Source organism: Chiloscyllium punctatum, chromosome 12 (genome assembly GCF_047496795.1).
Source record: "Chiloscyllium punctatum isolate Juve2018m chromosome 12, sChiPun1.3, whole genome shotgun sequence".
NCBI classification, from domain to species: domain Eukaryota; kingdom Metazoa; phylum Chordata; class Chondrichthyes; order Orectolobiformes; family Hemiscylliidae; genus Chiloscyllium; species Chiloscyllium punctatum.
In genome coordinates this window covers 66,871,597-66,890,747 of record NC_092750.1, presented here as the reverse complement: position 1 = coordinate 66,890,747, position 19,151 = coordinate 66,871,597, and the positions used below count along the sequence as shown (strand labels likewise).

Below are 19,151 nucleotides of genomic sequence, written 5' to 3'. Positions count from 1 at the left end.
ATGCCAGTTCTGTTTGTGGATGCTTGTGGAGTGCAAACTGTTTGCTACGTTTGCCTCAAGGCAAGAGTAGTACAACCTCAAACAGTATGTCATTGGTTGCGTGGCTTTTGGATTCTTTGAAGACATTGTAAGGTGCCACTTAAATGTAAGTCAGTTGTTTCTCCCCGGGCGTGTGGAAATTGTTGGAACAGGTCTGTGAATGAAAGGTGAAACTTGTGACAACTTCTGCCATTTGAGAAAGAAAGACTTAATTACTTTAATTCCTGTGCAACACAAGGGCATCCCAAAGCTAATGACTTTGGATTTGTAGTCATTGGTATAAAAAAAAGTGGTGACTAATTTGTGCACACCAGAGCCCCAAACACTGCAAGATGATAATGTCAAAGCAAAGAGTATTAATACACGAACAAATAGATTCAAGAACAGCTTTTTCCCTGCTGACTTTTGAACTGTCCTCTCACATGTTAATTCTGATTTGTCTCTGTGCGACTGTAACACTGCATTCTGCACTCTGTTCCTCTACCCCTTTGCACTTTGGATGGTACGACCTGCTTACATAGCAAGCAAAACAACACTTTTCACTGTACTTCTGTACATGTGACAACAATAAATCAATCAGCTTTAGTAGCTTCCTTGCTGTACTACAAAATGGTGCCACAGGATGTATTATGTCCATCAGAGAGGGAAAACGTAGCTTCGGTTTAACATCTCCATCCAAGAAAGTGTCAACAGTCCAGCACTTACTCAACGTCACACTGCACTGGCAGCCAGGATTGAGTAGAACTGTGACTCATACATGAGCAGTTTTGCATTTTTCCAATCCTTCTCTTCATGCTGGTTTCAATCCCATAGACTCACAAGATGTCTTTCTGCTGACTGGCAATAGCCAGGTTCAAATCGAGTTTGTGAGATCTTTTTCATCTCAAAGTAATTGCTTAGCTTCACAGAACACAATGTCATAACTAAAGACTGTGGTCATGTAAGCAGAGCCTGTGGGATAACAACAGTAATTTCGTGAACGGTAATAGGATCCCCAGGATTATATCTTCCATTATTAGAACGCTGATGTTAACTGGCACATTTTACAGCTCAGAAACCTTACCACTTTACTGGGGTAGCGCCACTGCGGCTAATATTGCAAGTGTCAGTTACCGAAGACACAAAGTGTCCAACTGAAAATCCTGCTCAACAAGCAGCACTTTGCTCGAACGGGAGAGGGAACTGTGTGGTCAAGCCTCACCACCGGTTCCACCCGCTGCTGTGAGGCACGTGACTATTCACTTCCCACCTTCTCCTTGTTCCCAGCGGTGAGGAAGGAACCTCACTTCACAAAGACCAAGGCAGGACGAAGAACTCCCAAGTCCAACTCATTTCAGGCTCTTCTGGCGCAGTGGCAGTGACCCTGCCTCTGAGCTAAGAGGCCTAGGTTCAAGTCCAACCTGGCCCAGACATGTGTAATAACATCTCTGAAGAGTTTACTCAGAACTTATCTGTATCCCTACTTTTAGGCCACCTGCTCCGGTAGTGTGTTATAACATTACTATGGGTTTAAAAAATGCCCATATCCCTCCCTTTAATGAACAAAAATGCAACGTGAATGGTGTAAAGTGTTGGCTCTTCCTTTATATAAGTAATGGCATCATAGGAACTAATAACCTGTCCTTTTGTGGAGCCTATCATAATGTCAGGACATCCCAAAGGATTTCAGACTCAATGCTGTCCTTTGAATTGTATTCTCAGTTATAATACAGCCAATTTGCACACAGCAAGGCCCCAGTGAAATAAAGGCCCTGACTGTCCATTTTCAACATCAGTTGAGGGGCAATGAGTGGACCAGATTTCTGGGACAGTTCCTTTGCACTTCTTCTTCACAGCAGCAGGATTGTTTTCATTCATCCGAGCTGTCCCACAGACTAGTCAGCCAACAGCCTGATCTCATCACACTGACAGAATCAGCCAACTTCCCAAACACTGCCACCACCGTCACTGTCTCTGTCCTGTACCACAGACAGATCAGAACCAAACGTGGTGCCACACAGTCATCAGTTGTCAGGGAGAGATCCAGAAAGTCGTCGACATTGATGTTGGATATTATGAGGTCAGATAGCATGGTCACTTTCCTGCTGATCACCAGCCTTCCCATCCTTCAGCTGATGAATCAGTACTCCTCCATATTGAACACTGCTTGGAGAGACCACTGAGAGTGACAAGCTCACACAAAGGGCTCTGGAGAGGGGATTCAATGTCTGTCACCAAGAGTCCCTTAATCTTGGAAGCACTTGCCAAGATTTGAAGAACTTGCCTGTCAAGTTGGGCTTGTGGCCGGTATTTTACTCATCATTCATGGGACATGGGCATCACTGCAGGGCTGGCATTGACCTCAATAAGATAGTGATGAGCTGCCTTCTTCAATGGCTGCAGTCCATGTGGGTTAAGAGGGTAATTTTAGCATTGTGACCCAGTAACAGTGAAGGAACTATACAATCCCAAGTCAGGACGGTGCATGTGTTGGAGAGGAACATTTAGGTAGTGGTTCTCCTACATATCTGCTAACCTTAGAAGTCACAGATTTGGAAGGTGCTGTCAAAGCAGCCCTGGTAGATTGCTGCCATACACATTGAAGATGATATCGTTTTTGCAATGACAGGGTCTAGGGAGTGAGTGTTGAAGCTGGTGCATTGGGTAACAATCATGCTGGTTGTTTTGTCCAGGATGGTGTCTAGCGCATTGAGTGTTGCTGGAGCTGTACTTAGCTGGCCATGTAGACAGCATTCCAGCACACTTCTGACTTATGCCTTGTAGGTGATGAACAGGCTTTGGGGAATCACAACGTACCAGAGTCATTCTACTGACTGGAGAATTCCCAACTTCTAACCTGCTCTTGTAGCCTGTGCCTTATCCAATGGAAAATGGAATAGATTCAGACCCAACTCAGAAACTCAAAACTGAACATCCATGAGGTGCTGTGGGCCACAGGAATGGCAGAATTGTATTTGAGCATAATGTGTAACCTCACAGCCCAGCAATCCTCCACTCTACCAGTACCAAGAAGCCTGGAGAGCATTGTTGGTTCAATGAAGGATGCCGTTCAGTGCAGTGCTCAATCTAGATGCATGCTACCAACTTGGGGAAGCTGTGGAAGCAGCAGGCTACAGATAGATCAAAGCTCTGCAATCCAACCCATTAAGAATAGTGTTGAATAGTTAAATACATCATGGGAACAGTCAGGTGAACAAACATCCCTATCCTCAATGATGGCACAGCCCAGCACATCAGTGCAAAAGACAAGGCCGAAACATTTGTCACCATCCAGCCAGAAGTGCCAAGAGGATCACTGATCTGGGCCTCCAGCAGAGGCGTCCAGCATTACACATACCAATCTTCAGGCAATTTGATTCACACAGCTCGGGACACTGGGTACTGCAAAGTCTAGGATCCTTGGTAACTTTCCAGTTGTGATGCTGAAGCCACTCCATCTAACCAGTCTATTTTTGAATCATCAAATAATCCAATCCTCAACGTTCAACTTGGGTTCCATCAAGACTGCTGACCTCCAAACCCCATTTTAGCCTTGATCTGAACATGGTCAAAAGATCTGAAGTCCAGAGGTGAGGTGGGAGAGGCACCCTTGAGACTGAGGCAACAGTCGGCCCAGTGTGACACCAAGGAAGCCAAGAAACCTCGAGTCAATAGGAATCAGGATAAATACCCTCTGCTGGTCAGAGTCAGAGAAATGTCAGAGTTGTTGGACATCAATCAAATGAGCTCTAGGACATCCTTGGCCCAAACATCTTCAGCTATATTACCAATGACCTTTCCTCATCAGGGTCAAGAGTGGGACGCTCATTGTGCAATCATCAATGTTCAGCACCATAAGCAAACCCTCAACTATTCAAGCAGTTCATGTCCAGGTGCAGTACGACTTAGATGACTTTCAAGCTTGGCTCATACATAGCAAGGAACATCCAAGCCACAGAAAAAAAATACTCACCCCTTCCAACCACAGGATGGCTTACTGCTGCTACCAATCGGTATGTTCATACAGAAAAGGAGGGCGGCTGGAACCTCACTGACCAAAATATTAGAGGTTTTCTGGTTCTGCTCTGACTCTGGATTCTAGCCCCAGCTTTCACCCCTCTAGAGTGAAAATTGCTAGTCCTAAGGAATTCCTTTAAATAATTTGAATTTGAAAACAGCAATCAAACCTTTTATTATCCCAAGTTTCCTTTAGTCTTGTTAAAACTAGATTCTCTTCATGAATCGTACTTGCTTTTTTTGGGGTTTTTCAATTTTTTTTTAAAAAGAGTCTCCACCTCCTTGTATTTCTGTTTTCAACCATCTCAGTCCAGATTTTCCTATTAACCTTCTACCGAAACACAGTATAGCGAATCTGTTCACTCCCTGATCTGTTTATTGAAGTTCGGTACCAGCAATGTGTTCTTGATATCCAGTTACTGGGGTTGTCTAAGAGAATATCCTCACTGGCTGGCCCTAGGTTGTGTTGCCATCTCTTAGACGAACAGTGTCCAGACAGCAATTAATAAGATGTACTATTATTTCCAAAATGCTCTTACTGTAACTGTGATGTGGAGGTGGCAGTGTTGGACTAAAGTGGACAAAATTGAAAATCACGCAACACCAGGTTATAGTCCAACAGGTTTATTCGGAAGTACTAGCTTTTGGAACGCTGCTCCATGATCAGGTAGCTGATTAAATAAACCTGTTGGACTGTAACCTGGTGTTGTGTGATTTTTAACTGGCTGGAATTGATAAATAGTGCTTATTTGCTTGTTGTCACCATAGCTTTAGTGAGGCTGTTTGTATCATCCCGCTTCCTGTAAGCCTTCCTCGCTCCACCTGTCAATGTTGTCTATGCATCCCATTTCCCTTCTGTTTTTACCTTCAATTTCTCCTTCAAATGTTCAGCATTTTGATTTATTATTGTGACATGTCCCTAAGCAAGTGAAAAGCTTTGCATGCAGTACAGGCAGATCGTACCATACAAAGATGCAAAGATCAGAGGGTGATTGAACAGAGCGTGGCATACCAAGTTATGGTTGCAGAGGTTCATTCAGAAGTCTAAACACAGTGGGAAGAAGCTGTCCTTGAACCTGTTGGTACGTGCGTCTAAGCTTTTGTATCTTCTGCCTGATGGAAGAGATTATAACCGGGGTGGGAGGGGTCTTCGATAATGCTGATTGCCTTTCGGCCGCATCGAGAAGTGTAGATGGAGTCAGTGGATGGAAAGTTAGCTTGTGTGATGGTCTGGGCTGGGTTCACAACTTTCTGTAGTTTCAGGGTGAGACTGTCAAGGCTTAGTATCCAGTAGTCCAGATTTGACTATCTCTCTCTTCTTAACTGAACTTAGTGACCCCTTTGATTTATGAACATTTACTCTTGACCAAACCCATTCATTGTGCCCTTCAGCTAATCCTGGTCAGACACACTTGCTGTAAGTGATCATAAACAATTTCAACCAAGGTCCGATCCATTCCCTATCCTTGACATCACCACTGCTTTTGAAGCTTGCAACATACACTCATCATCCCTGTAGTGTTTCAGCAAACACAGTCACCAGTTATTCAAGGGGGTTAATGTTGCTGCTGAATTTCAGACAGATAATCCAAAACAAAACCCTGCAGACAGATTCTGAAACCAAAGCAGAAAATACTGGGAGTACTCAGGAGGTCAAGCAGCATCTGTGGAGAGAGAAACAGTTTCATAACAAAGAAACTACTTATGACCAATAATTGCAAGTGTAACCTTACTAGATAATAGTAAGCATAAATTAATATTACAAGACGTTTGATTGTCATAATTTCAGAGCACGAATGGCTCTATGTCAATTGAATTATTTTATTTTATTGACTGACAGAAATCAAGAGATGTCACCTTTGAAAGTGAAAGACAATAAAGAGACTCACGTGAACTTTTATACTCTTTCCTTCTCATTCTCCGCCTCATCATAGTTGCTCGCGGGCTCATGGGAAGAATATTGCGCGTCAGCGTGTTTGTGTTCTGGGAGCTGAAACCTGATGTGCCGGAAGAAGGAGGAGAACAACTGGCTGGTACTAGAGCTATGGAAGGTAAGAGAGGTGGAGAGAGAGGGGGGAGAGAGAGAGAGAGAGAGATTGTCAACTCACAATCAGGAAGGAAGTCATACAAACAAAAAGAGACTGGTCTTTCCGAAGGGTTGAATATGGCTACATGCACTGTGCAATGATTTGGGGCTGAAGCAGGGTCGTCAAACCTCCAGTAGTGAGATAAAATCTCCAAGAACTGAATCCAGGGAACTAACAGTTTGTTCTGCTATTCTCTTTGTACACTTTTGCTTCTTTACTTCCAGAAATAATGTAAATGGAAATTAAAACCTGTTTGACTGAAGAGTTGAGATTGATACCATTGGATACAAGGAGTTGGCCCATTTCCTACTTGGACCGTGATGATGCACTTGGAAATGATCAGAAGGTTACAGCTCAGAATGGGACTGTCCTGTCCAAACCTGCTTTCTGCGAGAACAACTCAATCCCCAAACCCAATCCCTCCGACTTTTCCCCTGGCTGTCCTGATAACCTTTTCTATCCAATTCTCATTTGAAAGCCATAATCCATGCCCAACACCCACTCTGGCAGTGTCTTTTAACTAACCACTCACTCCCTGTATATCAGGATAACCAATAGCTACAGGGAAGTGGGACAGTTAGATTGAGAGGTCATTTGATTGAATTCTAGGGATAGACTCCATCAGAATTTACAGTGACACAGTGGCTCAGTGGTTAGCACTGCTGCCTCACAGCACCAGGGACCCAGGCTCGATTCCAGCCTTGGGTGACTGTCTGTGTGAAGTTTGCACATTCACCCTGTCTCCCCTCTGGGTGCTCCAGTTCCCTCCCACAGTCCAAAGATGTGCGGGTCAGGTGAATTGGCCATGCTAAATTGCCCGTAGTGTTAGATGCATTAGTCAGAGGGAAATGGAGTCTGTGGTTTCCACACTATGGGGAATCTAATTGGCAAACCTTGAACTGACACCTGAGGGGGAATCTCGGGACACAGAGCTTTGAACGAGGGATTGGGGATTCAGTGCCCTATGGACTAGGAAAGTGAACCACAAGTACTGACATCTGTGTCGGAATTCCCAACAAGAGCTTCTCTGGCAGAGAATTCCATATATCCGGTAAAAATCTGTGGGAGCAACATTCTTATAACCCTGAATTTCTCTTTAGATTGAGGAATGTGCACTTTGAGCTCCAGTGTTTACAACTGCAGTAATAGAGAGTGTAGGATCACATGATCACAGAATTGTTCCCATTGGCCCATTGTGCCTGTACTGGATATGAAACAGAACTTCATGTGAGAGAAATACAGTATGAAAAATTAGGACTTAGTGCCTTTAAGGCGGGGTCATCTTTAAAAATAAACAATTATGAAATTAAGCCGTAACACTGGAAGGCAACTGATTGATTCACAACCCCTCAGATTGTCCTAAAATCTCCAGGAATCAAAGATTAACTTCCTGAATTAACATTTTCAATCCAATACGACTCTTCTTCAAAGGCAGAACAAACTCTGTTTCTCTCTCCACAGATGCTGCCAGACCTGCCTAATTTCTCCAGCATCTGCAGTATTTGCTTTTATTCATCTCCTGACACGAGTAAATCCGAGTAAAAGTAAAGCGCAGGCCCCTTAGAACAATGGCGTACACATTTGTTTTCAATTTCTCTCAACTCTTTTGCTTACTTGTTACCAAAATATTGGAGAAGCCAAAACATGTGTTACGATCGCTGTGGGAAAATGGGCCCAGACAGTTTGGTTGTGTCAGGTGACCACTGGTGGGCATGTGAGCAGCAGCTCTGGTGAGGAAACTTCCACTCAGAATACAGGCCCCATCCTACCCCTAGAAATGGCAGTCAGCAATGAAAACTGAGGGCAGCTCAATCAAAAACAACAGCTAAACAGTTCAATGCTGCTGGTCGTGATTTGAGGAGGTGAACTCTGAGCTGCTCTCTTTGAGTCAATCGCTTATTAACAGATGAAATAAAACTCACTTGACAAAAGTATCTCCTGAAATTAAAATGACAGGAGAACGATTGGTTGATTAAGGAGAGAGCATCCATTTTACAATTCCAGGATACTGTAACATCCCTCGTCCCTGCCAATCTGGGTCTTGAAGCCTAGGTAACTTAGTTCCTCGTGTTCTTCTATCCCACATTCACCAGGCTAGCCCATTTGAGCTGTACAATGGGGCAACTCAACATCAGATGCTTGGCCTTATTCCTGGCTGGTACATCTCTGTTGGAGGAAAAGCTCACTGCACTAAAATGTGGGAAGGAGGACTTCTGGGCAGTCATTACTATAAAGGAAGTTCCCATTTTATGGTCAAAGTTGATATCAGAGGTGCTGCAGAGATCTGTCCCCTTCATAGCATCATAGAATCCCTACAGTGTGACAACAGGCCATTTGGCCCAACAAGTCCACACTGTCCCTCTTGAAGAGTATCCCACCCACACCCACTCCCCTACATTTCCCCTGACCAAAGCAGCTTACCTATACATCCCTGAATACTATCAGCACATATTAGCATGGCTAATCCACCTAGCCTGCACATCTTTGGATTGTGGGAGGAAACCGGAGCACCCAGAGGAAATCCATGCAGATACGGGGAGAATGTACAAACTACACGAAGACAGTCACCTGAGACTGGAATTGAACCCTGGGGCTGTGAGGCAGCAATGCTAACCACTGAGAGCTATTGTGCTGTTCCCTAAAATTGCAGTAATCTATTTTGCTAATCAACCTGTACAGAGGTATTATTACACATCTCTGGAGCATGTAGGACTTGAACCTGGGCCTCACAGTCTAAGGATAGAGGCACTACCACTGCACCATCCTTCAATCCTGTCTGGGTTGCTTCATTGAAGATCTGTGTGGTTCTTCTCCATGTTTATTTTCCCCCTTCAGTCTGCTTATTGCCCATATACCACAGATCTTCTAACTTTCATTTCTCTTTGTTATTCAGAATACATTTCTATCAATGACAGTCAAAACTCCTTCCAGTTTAGATGTAGGTTATACTTTGACGTTTTAACTTGTTACAAATACTCTGTCTGATGCACTGATTTAGTTTTCACTTTGTTAGACATCATCATGGATTTATACTCATTCGTGTGCTCAACAATTCAAACAAGACACACCACCTTGTCTTATTCAGTACTATCATTTTAGCTCTTGAAATGATAAAAATTGTAAGGAATCTGGGCCCTTGGTTGAGTCATTTTTATCATTCCATCTTAAATACTATGATTCAGGAAATGCCTTTTTAATACAGTGATAATACCACTGAGGAATATCCACGTCTCTTCAGACATTAATGTTATTTCAGTCAAATATATGAAGCTTGAACAGATAGGAATTGTTGGCTGAACTCTATCAATCCACATCAGATAGGGTTTCCACTAATCTACTTCTATGTCACACCGTCACTTCATATAATCCCTACATTGTGGAAGCAGGCCATTCAGCCCATCGAGTCCACACTGACCCTCCTAAAGATGATCCCACCCACCTTATCGTTGTAATCATGCATTTCCCATGGCTAATCCACCTAGCCTGCACATCCCTGAACACGATGGGCAATTCAGAATGGCCAATCCACCTAATCTACACATCAGTGCCCCACAAATGCCGAAAGACTTTCAGCGCTGTCATGGAGTAAGGTAAGTATCTGACTCTTTTCCGACATGGAAGAACAAAAAAAGCAGAAATACAGTGACTGGACTTTAAATACAGCATCCTGGACTAAAGGTTTTTTTGTGCATCCACTTAGAAAAGAATAGTACTGAACACCGTGGAATTGATCAGAGTCAGAAATTGATCAGCTCAGAAATCAACCCTGGTTAGATTAAACATTACCCACTTACCTTTGGATATCTTCTGGGCTGGAGATTCCTGGACAGGTGCCTCTTGTTACAAACCTGTCCAAGAAGCTACAAGCCAAGCAGCAAGAAGAATTGGCATGGAAGCGACAGATCTTTTCACAGCAGTAGTTGCTGGATTCTGTGATTGAAATACCCAGCAACACAGACATCAGCTTAGACAGTTCCCGTGAAAACAGTATGTATGTAATCTTAGTTTGGGTTTACGGTGACAACTGGGTGAAGGGATCTGATGGTGTACCAGGTGGACAATATTGGTCGGGATGCCAGGTGGACGAGGTCGGTAGGGAGGCCAGGTGGGCGAGGTCAGTAGGGACACCAGGTGAGTGAGGTCAGTAGGAAGCCAGGTGGGCGAGGTCAGTAGGGAAGCAAGGTGGGCGAGGTCAGTAGGAAGCCAGGTGGGTGAGGTCAGTAGGAAGCCAGGTGGGCGAGGTCAGTAGGGAAGCAAGGTGGGCGAGGTCAGTAGGAAGCCAGGTGGGCGAGGTCAGTAGGGAAGCCAGGTGGGCGAGGTCAGTGGGGAAGCCAGGTGGGCGAGGTCAGTATGAAGCCAGGTGGGCGAGGTCAGTATGAAGCCAGGTGGGCGAGGTCAGTAGGGAAGCCAGGTGGGCGAGGTCAGTAGGCTGCCAGATGGGCGAGGTCGGTATGAAGCCAGGTGGGCGAGGTCAGTAGGGAAGCCAGGTGGGCGAGGTCAGTAGGCTGCCAGATGGGCGAGTTCAGTATGAAGCCAGGTGGGCGAGGTCAGTATGAAGCCAGGTGGGCGAGGTCAGTATGAAGCCAGGTGGGCGAGGTCAGTAGGAGGCCAGGTGGGCGAGGTCAGTAGGGAAGCAAGGTGGGCGAGGTCAGTAGGGAAGCAAGGTGGGCGAGGTCAGTATGAAGCCAGGTGGGTAAGGACAGTAGGAAGCCAGGTGGGCGGAATTGGTGGGAAGCCAGGTGAGTGTGGTCAGTGGGAAACCAGGTGGGTGAGGTCGGTAGGAAGCCAGGTGGGGGAGGTGAGTAGGAAGCCAGGTGGGCGAGGTCAGTAGGGAAGCAAGGTGGGCGAGGTCAGTAGGAAGCCAGGTGGGTGAGGTCAGTAGGAAGCCAGGTGGGCGAGGTCAGTAGGGAAGCAAGGTGGGCGAGGTCAGTAGGAAGCCAGGTGGGTGAGGTCAGTAGGAAGCCAGGTGAGTGTGGTCAGTGGGAAACCAGGTGGGTGAGGTCGGTAGGAAGCCAGGTGGGGGAGGTCAGTGCGAAGCCAGGTGGGGGAGGTCAGTGCGAAGCCAGGTGGGGGAGGTCAGTGCGAAGCCAGGTGGGGGAGGTCAGTGCGAAGCCAGGTGGGGGAGGTCAGTGCGAAGCCAGGTGGGCGAGTTCAGTAGGAAGCCAGGTGGGTGAGGTCAGTAGGAAGCCAGGTGGGTGAGGTCGGTAGGGAAGCAAGGTGGGCGAGGTCAGTAGGAAGCCAGGTGGGCGAGGTCAGTAGGGAAGCAAGGTGGGCGAGGTCAGTAGGAAGCCAGGTGGGTGAGGTCAGTAGGAAGCCAGGTGAGTGTGGTCAGTGGGAAACCAGGTGGGTGAGGTCGGTAGGGAAGCAAGGTGGGCAAGGTCAGTAGGGAAGCAAGGCGGGCGAGGTCAGTATGAAGCCAGGTGGGTAAGGACAGTAGGAAGCCAGGTGAGTGTGGTCAGTGGGAAACCAGGTGGGTGAGGTCGGTAGAAAGCCAGGTGGGGGAGGTCAGTGCAAAGCCAGGTGGGGGAGGTCAGTGCGAAGCCAGGTGGGGGAGGTCAGTGCGAAGCCAGGTGGGGGAGGTCAGTGCGAAGCCAGGTGGGGGAGGTCAGTGCGAAGCCAGGTGGGGGAGGTCAGTGCGAAGCCAGGTGGGTGAAGTCAGTAGGAAGCCAGGTGGGTGAAGTCAGTAGGAAGCCAGGTGGGTGAGGTCAGTAGGAAGCCAAGGGGGTTAGGTCAGTAGGGAAGCCAAGGGGGTTAGGTCAGTAGGGAAGCCAGATGTGTGAGGTCAGTAGGGAAGCCAGGTGGGCAAGATCAGTAGGAAGCCAGGTGAGTGTGGTCAGTATGAAGCCAGGTGGGTGAGGTCGGTATGAAGCCAGGTGGGTGAGGTTGGTAGAAAGCCAGTTGGCTGAGGTTGGTAGAAAGCCAGGTGGGCGAGGTTAGAGGGAAGCCAGGTGGGTGAGGTCCGTAGGATGCCAGGTGGGCGAGGTCAGTAGGATGCCAGGTGGGCGAGGTCGGTAGGATGCCAGGTAAGGGTGGTCAGCATGATGCCAGGTGGGCGAGGTCCGTAGGGAGCCAGGTGGGCAAGGTTGGTTAAGAAGCCAGGTGGGTGAGGTCGATATGAAGCCAGGTGGGTGAGGTCAGTAGGAAGCCAGGTGGGCAAGGTTGGTATGAAGCCAGGTGGGCAAGGTCGGTATGAAGCCAGGTGGGCAAGGTCGGTATGAAGCCTGGTGGGCAAGGTCGGTATGAAGCCTGGTGGGCGAGATTGGTTGGGAAGCAAGGTGGGGTGAGGTCAGTAGGGAAGACAGGTGGGCAAGGTCAGTAGAAAGCCAGGTGGGTGAGGTCAGTACAAAGCCAGGTGGGCAAGGTCAGTATGAAGCCAGGTGGGTGGAATTGGTGGGAAGCCAGGTGGGCAAGGTTGGTTGGGAAGCCAGGTGGGTGAGGTTGGTAGGGAAGCCAGGTGGGCGAGGTCGATAGGAAGCCAGGTGGGGGAGGTCGGTAGGATGCCAGGTGGGCGAGATCGGTAGGATGCCAGGTGGGCGAGATCGGTAGGATGCCAGGTGGTTGAGGTCATTAGGAAGCCAGGTGAGTGAGGTCAGTATTAAGCCAGGTGGGTAAAGTCAGTAGGATGCCAGATGGGTGAGGTCAGTAGAAAACCAGGTGAGCGAGGTCAGTAGGACGCCAGGTGGGTGAGGTCATTAGGGAGGACAGTTGGGTGAGGTCATTAGGGAAGACAGGTGGGCGAGGTTGGTAATAAGCCAGGTGGGTGAGGTTGGTAATAAGCCAGGTGGGCGAGGTTGGTAATAAGCCAGGTGGGTGAGGTCAGTAGGAAGCCAGGTAGGCGAGGTCAGTAGGATGCGAGGTGGCCGAGGTCAGTCTGAAGCCAGGTTGGTGAGGTCCGTTGGGTGCCAGGTGATTATGGAGGGTGTAAGGTACAGTGGTGATGTAGCTGGGGCGTGGTCAATGATAAGTTTGAAAATTAATTTATGAGTTACCTAGGTTTTAGCATACAGTTTCAATCATCTAAGATTTGTTGAGTAACTATTAAAAACTTGACTGAGTATGAACTATCCGAATTCTCCATCTTTAATGGAGTCTTTTGCAGAGATTCCAGGCTTGGGGGCGTGAACATATGAAACTGAACCTCAGAAGGTGATGGTGGCCAGATCACTGAATATATTCAACAAGTAGAAATTCTTTTAGATTATAAAGGCATCAAGAGTTATTGGGAGAAAGTGAGAATATGGTATTGAGATAGAGGATCAGATTAGATTAGATTAGATTACTTACAGTGTGGAAACAGGCCCTTCGGCCCAACAAGTCCACACCGCCCCGCCGAAGCGCAACCCACCCATACCCCTACATCTCCCCCTTACCTAACTCTATGGACAATTTAGCATGGCCAATTCACCTGCCCTGCACATCTTTGGACTGTGGGAGGAAACCGGAGCACCCGGAGGAAACCCACGCAGACACGGGGAGAACGTGCAAACTCCACACAGTCAGTCGCCTGAGGCGGGAATTGAACCCGGGTCTCTGGCGCTGTGAGGCAGCAGTGCTAACCACTGTGCCACCGTGCCACCCAGTTGTGGTCATGTTAAATAGCAGAAGAGGTTTGAAGAGTCAAACGGTCTACTTCTGCCGTTAATTGCTACGAGTCTGCTCCCTCAGGCATCCTGCATGGTCCAGGTGCGTAACTCTACAGAAGTGACTCCCTGGGTAGTGGCAAATTGGAGACTATGTCACTAAAGGAAGGGAATAAGGAGAGGAAATAAACAGGCTTGCTTGTAAGTAAAAGGTTCACTCCCCGGCACAGAATGTTCTCGGAGCTGATGTTGAAGGGGTTGCTGGGTTTGAGGGTTGCTCCAGAAGGATAAGCCAAGTTACTGTACATTTGCAGTAGTCCGAGTTGGATAGAGGGGTTGCTGCATTCCAAGTTGGTGTCTTGCAGTGCCCTGGATGATAGGTGTGACAGTAGTTGACACAGGGGTCCCAGCAATGATGGTGGTCACTCTTCTGAATCTTAACTGTCCGTTGGCCAACGTGAGGTTCAGGAAAGATGGAGAGACAAGAGAAAGAGAAGATGAATAAAAGGCAACTTCTCCATAACTTAAAAGGACCCTAATCAACATCGTAACACCAGAATATACATCGGCACAATCTTGAGGTGAGGTTGTTCTGTAAATGACTGATCTTTTCTTTGGTTTCTTCTACTGACATTCATGAAAATAATAAGACTATCACCTAAATTAGTTTTGCACTTGGGTCAAGAGTTTGTTTTCCCGAAGAAGACAGCTGCCCTTTAAGAACCTGCCTTGGTTCAAATCTTGTGTTTAAATTCATTTGTATAATTTACTCACTGTGATTAATATCAGACTTTGCACTGAGCGTTCATCACAGTGCTTTGACCTCCAGAAACTGCAACAATCGCAGAATACTAATAAATCTAAAAATCACCTTTCATAAGGCCTGGCCAACACAAAATCATTCACACTCTTCTAGTTAAACATGCTTCACTCGTTTGCCTTATAATGCACTGATCATCTCTGATTATAGATGGCAGGTTTCCAACCCTATAATTCCAAGGATACATCTGAAACTGCTTATTAAATACCTGGAGAACGACATGTAGTGAGAGTGAGTTACTGGCTCGAATTGAATTGAGAAGTTCTGATGGTTTATATATGGATAAAAATGAATAAAGCAAAGTCAAGGGCTGGAAACTAATTGAGTGCTTGGGGTGGTTTATGTATAGTGTAACAGGGAGCTCGGAATGAGTTACAAGGTGGAATCTAATTGAGAGCTCTGGATGGTTTATATATACAATAACAGACTCCCGACAATGAGATACAGACTGGAATCTAATCAAAGGACTTGGTGGTTTAAATACAGAATAAAGGTGCACAGGTGAGAGTTGCAGGCTGCTGTCTGATTGCAGTTACATGTACAATAACAGATACATTGGAGTTACAAAATGCAACCTAATTCAGCGGTTGGAGTGGTTGATGTATAAAATATTGGATATCTGGGAGTACGCTACAGGCTGGAATCAAACTGAAGGGTTTGGACCGTTTATATATGGAATGGCAGATTCCTGGGAGTGAGTTACAGTGAGGTTTGGATCATTTAAAGCATCAACAACTCTTGTTTATTCTGGCCAGTCCTGTCTCCTAGATGGATATCCCACATTCACAGAATCTGAAGGTCAGTCTTTTTTTTGTCCATCCACCGCAGTGAATAGATCATAGCTACAGCTTGGACCTAGAGACTTCTAGATTTTCCCATCACAGCAATGTCTGAGGCATCATAACATGCCCATTGGTGAACCGCTGACCCTGAACTCAAATTGAATGGGATCTTTGATGTTTCCACAGAGCAGAAAAAAGATAAGAAATTACATTTAAACACTGATTTCAGTTTCATTTCCCATAATGTTTTTTTCGAGATTATCAAAAAGAAAATCAATACAAGTGCACTCCTTATCAGAGTGATGGATTGGAAATAAATGCTTATTCTACTCAGGAGCATTTACTAAATGGTGCATTCATTTGCCTGGTTTTCTGATTGTAATATAATGACTTTTCACACAGAATTGTGACAATGATATAATCCATATGCTTAATTTCAACACATCAGCCCCACCACTTATTTGTGTATCCCCAGACTGCCGCCTATGTTGGACAAATAGTACCTAACTACCAAACACTAAGATGGCACTTAATTTGGACCACTTGGGACGATTAAGTGCTTTCTTACTTTCTAAACTAAAAGGCACAAATCTGAATAAAACCAAGACACTACAGCAGAGGTTGGCCTGATCTCACAGTAGGTATCTCAGCTGATTAAAGCCATCCCAAAATCTCCAATCTCTGAAGCTACCCAAAGTCTGCTGGGGGCAGTCAATCAGTTGTTGGCTCTGTTAAAAACAGCAGAAACAAGTGGAGCCATTCTGTTAACAGTCATCCAGCCTACAACCCCCGCGACTACTGCTTCTGCAAGTCCTTGTCACTGCATATGCCAAGCTGCAGGCAGCACGAGATAATGTGTGACTCCAACAGAACCTAACAAGGTCGCGCTATCTTCCATCTCCAAGGACTGGGGCTGCAGATACATGGGAACAACACCACCTTTGGACGCTCCCCTCCAAGCCACTCACCACCCTGACTTGAAAATATATCGCCGTTCCTTCACGGTCACTGGGTGAAAATCCTGGAATCCTCTCCCTCGGGGTGTAGTGGTTCTACCTAAAGCACACGGACTGCAGCGGTTCAAGAAGGCATCGCTTTCTCAAGGGCAGATGGGGAGGGGCATTGAGTACCTGCCCGGCCAGTGACACCCGCATCCAGACAATGTTTTACGAGAAAGTCTTTGCTGGAACAATATCATTTCGCTCAGCAAGAGCAATCTTCTCAAGCACAGTGATGGTGTTTCTATCTATATAATTTCATTGTGGGTTTTTCTTGCTCACTATTCTCCTTGAAAATTATTTTGGTGACACTGACCACCAAATGATAAGTGGCTTCCTCAACCTTGTCAGAACCAATGAAGTATATTTGAAGGTTGGTCCCTGCTCTAACTGAGGAAACTCAGGGTGTCAAATTCTACGCAGCAACCCTCATATGAAGCAACGTGACAGGACCAGGTCATCTGGTGGTCCCGAGATTGATAACTGGTGAGTTATTTTCTTCACTTCATTCCCAGAGTGAAAGCAAACGCTGCTTCAGTCCACATCACACAGAAAGTACACAAACACTCCTTAGTGCATCCCTCAGTTTCTGAACAATATTTAACTCTCAGCCAGAAACTAACAACCAGGGTATCTTATTGTGGAAGTTGTTCGGAGGTGTCCTGTACTGTGAAAGTTAATGGAAGCGCTACCTGCCTTTTCTTTTTAATCCACTTTCAGTTTTCCAGGGCTATGGCTCCTTGATGTTGGGTACCTGGTTCTGAATGCTGTTGGGCTTTCCATCTATCTTCACTGTCATTAATTGCCATATCAGCCCAAAAGTCCTTGATATAAACACGGATGTTCTCATATTCACCAAGGCCATCCTGTGATGGCACTCATTCTTTGTGTTGCCTCATGGTCACCATCTGCACTCTCACCTCAGTGCCCAAGGTTCAGGTGTGAACCATAATGCACTGGAACCAAGCACCCGCTGTATACATCTCGAAGCAAAGATTTAAGGGTGAGAGTTCGGGGGTGGGGGGTGGGGGGGGTCAAGGAATTCTGTCAGATTCACTCCCCTCCTAGATAGACCCACTCGTAGTGGACCAAGTGAAGGTTCCCAGCTGAATCTGCTATCTGGCAGGGATCAAACCTGGAACCTTCAGAGCTACGCTACCATAGACAACTTCTCTCATTAAACCAGCAGGAGATCTTGAAAGGAAATTCCACCCTGTGTGGTTCACGCATTTATAGAGTCACGGAACTGTACAGCATGGAAACAGACTCTTTGGTCCAACTCGTCGATGCCGACCAGCTACCCTAAATTAATCTAGTCCCATTTGCCAACATTTGGTCCCATATCCCTCCAAACCCTTCCTATTCATATACCCATCCAGATGCCTTTTAAATGCTGTAATTGTGCCAGCCTCCACCACTTCCTCTGGCAGCTCATTTCATACGCGCACCACCCTCTGTGAAAAAGTTGCCCCTCAGGTCCTTTCCCCGCTCACCTTAAACCTCTGCCCTATAGTTTTGGACTCTCCTACCCTGGGGCAAAAGACTTTGTCTATTTATCTGATCCATGCCACATGATTTTCTAAACCTCTATGAGGTCACCCCTCAGCTTCTGACACTCCAGGGAAAATGGCCTCAGCCTATTCGGTCTCTCCAACCCTCCAACCCTGGCAACATCCTTATGAATATTTTCTGAACCCTTTCAACTTTCACAATATGCTTCCTATAGCACGGAGACCAGATTTGAACGCTGTATTCCAAAACTGGCCTAACCAATGTCCTGTAGAGCTGCACCGGGACCTCCCAACTCCAATACTCAACACACGAACCAATAAGGGCAAACATACCAAACGCCTTCCTCACTACCCTGTCTACCTGCGACTCCACTTTCAAGGAACTATGAACCTGCACTCCAAGTTCTCCTTGTTTGGCAACACTCCCCAGGACCTTACCATTAAGTGTACTCGATTCGCTGAAAGATTTTAAACATTTCACTGTTGATTTTGCTGATAAGGTAAACTGGGAATCAATCGTGAGGAGAAATTAAAATGATGGTGCAGCAGTAATGTTGCTGGGATAGCAATCCAGAGGATGAGACTAATACTCTCTGGCAGCATTGGTTTAAATCACAGGACAGGAGCTAGTGGAATACTCCCTTAATAAATCTAGTAACCACGATCATGAGACCATCAGCATTCAAAATTAAGATTCAATGGACAGAGTAAAGACATGTCTCCACAGAGAACATGGGTGGCACCAACAAATCTGGAGCCCCCAGCCCCAGTTATCCAGATGCTTGCAGGGTAAGATAAAGCACAGCTAATGACAATATCAAAAAGTAATCTTTGGGAAGCCTAGAGAACTAATTACAGAGGTGAAGGGATAAAGGAAATTCGGAAAACAAAGGATATGAAAAAAATTGGCAGGAAAATCCAAAGGTGTTTTGTCAATATGTTAAAGTCAAGAGAGTAAGTTCTGAAAGGATTGTGCCAATCAGAGATGTTTATGCTAACTTGTGTGAGGGTGCAGAAGATGTGGGCAGGGTTCCGAAGGAGTACTTTGTCTCTGCCTTCGCAAAGCAGAACGCTGATGCAGACAGAGGAGGCATGCGAAATATTAACTAAAATAGGCAGAATGAGAAGGGATGTACAGGAGGGACTGACCTGCTCGAAACAAGACAAATCACCATGGCCAGCTGATCCTACACTGTTAATGGAAGGAAATAGCGGGTGCTCTGAAGATCATTTTCAAATCCTCACCAAATACAGGAGAGGTACCAAATGATTAGAAAGGCTGGGGTTATTTTCCTTCGAATGGAAGTGGATGAGGGAGTGACTTATTTGACACATATA

The 19,151-nt window shown here is 46.3% G+C and overlaps 1 protein-coding gene across 7 annotated transcripts in view; it reads right to left on the bottom strand.

Annotated features, from left to right (window-relative positions):
• The window catches only part of grip2b (glutamate receptor interacting protein 2b), a 334,440-nt gene that overhangs the window by 65,070 nt on the left and 250,219 nt on the right, over positions 1 to 19,151 (bottom strand). For 6 of the 7 annotated variants that reach the window (XM_072582688.1, XM_072582694.1, XM_072582689.1 and 3 more), the window contains exons 10-11: positions 14,009 to 14,143; positions 5,925 to 6,077 (exon numbers count right to left, since the gene is read on the bottom strand). In XM_072582688.1, the coding sequence (XP_072438789.1) occupies positions 5,925 to 6,077; positions 14,009 to 14,143 (288 nt within the window). The remainder of the gene's footprint in view (positions 1 to 5,924; positions 6,078 to 14,008; positions 14,144 to 19,151) is intronic. The other variant, XM_072582693.1, reaches the window with a different exon arrangement.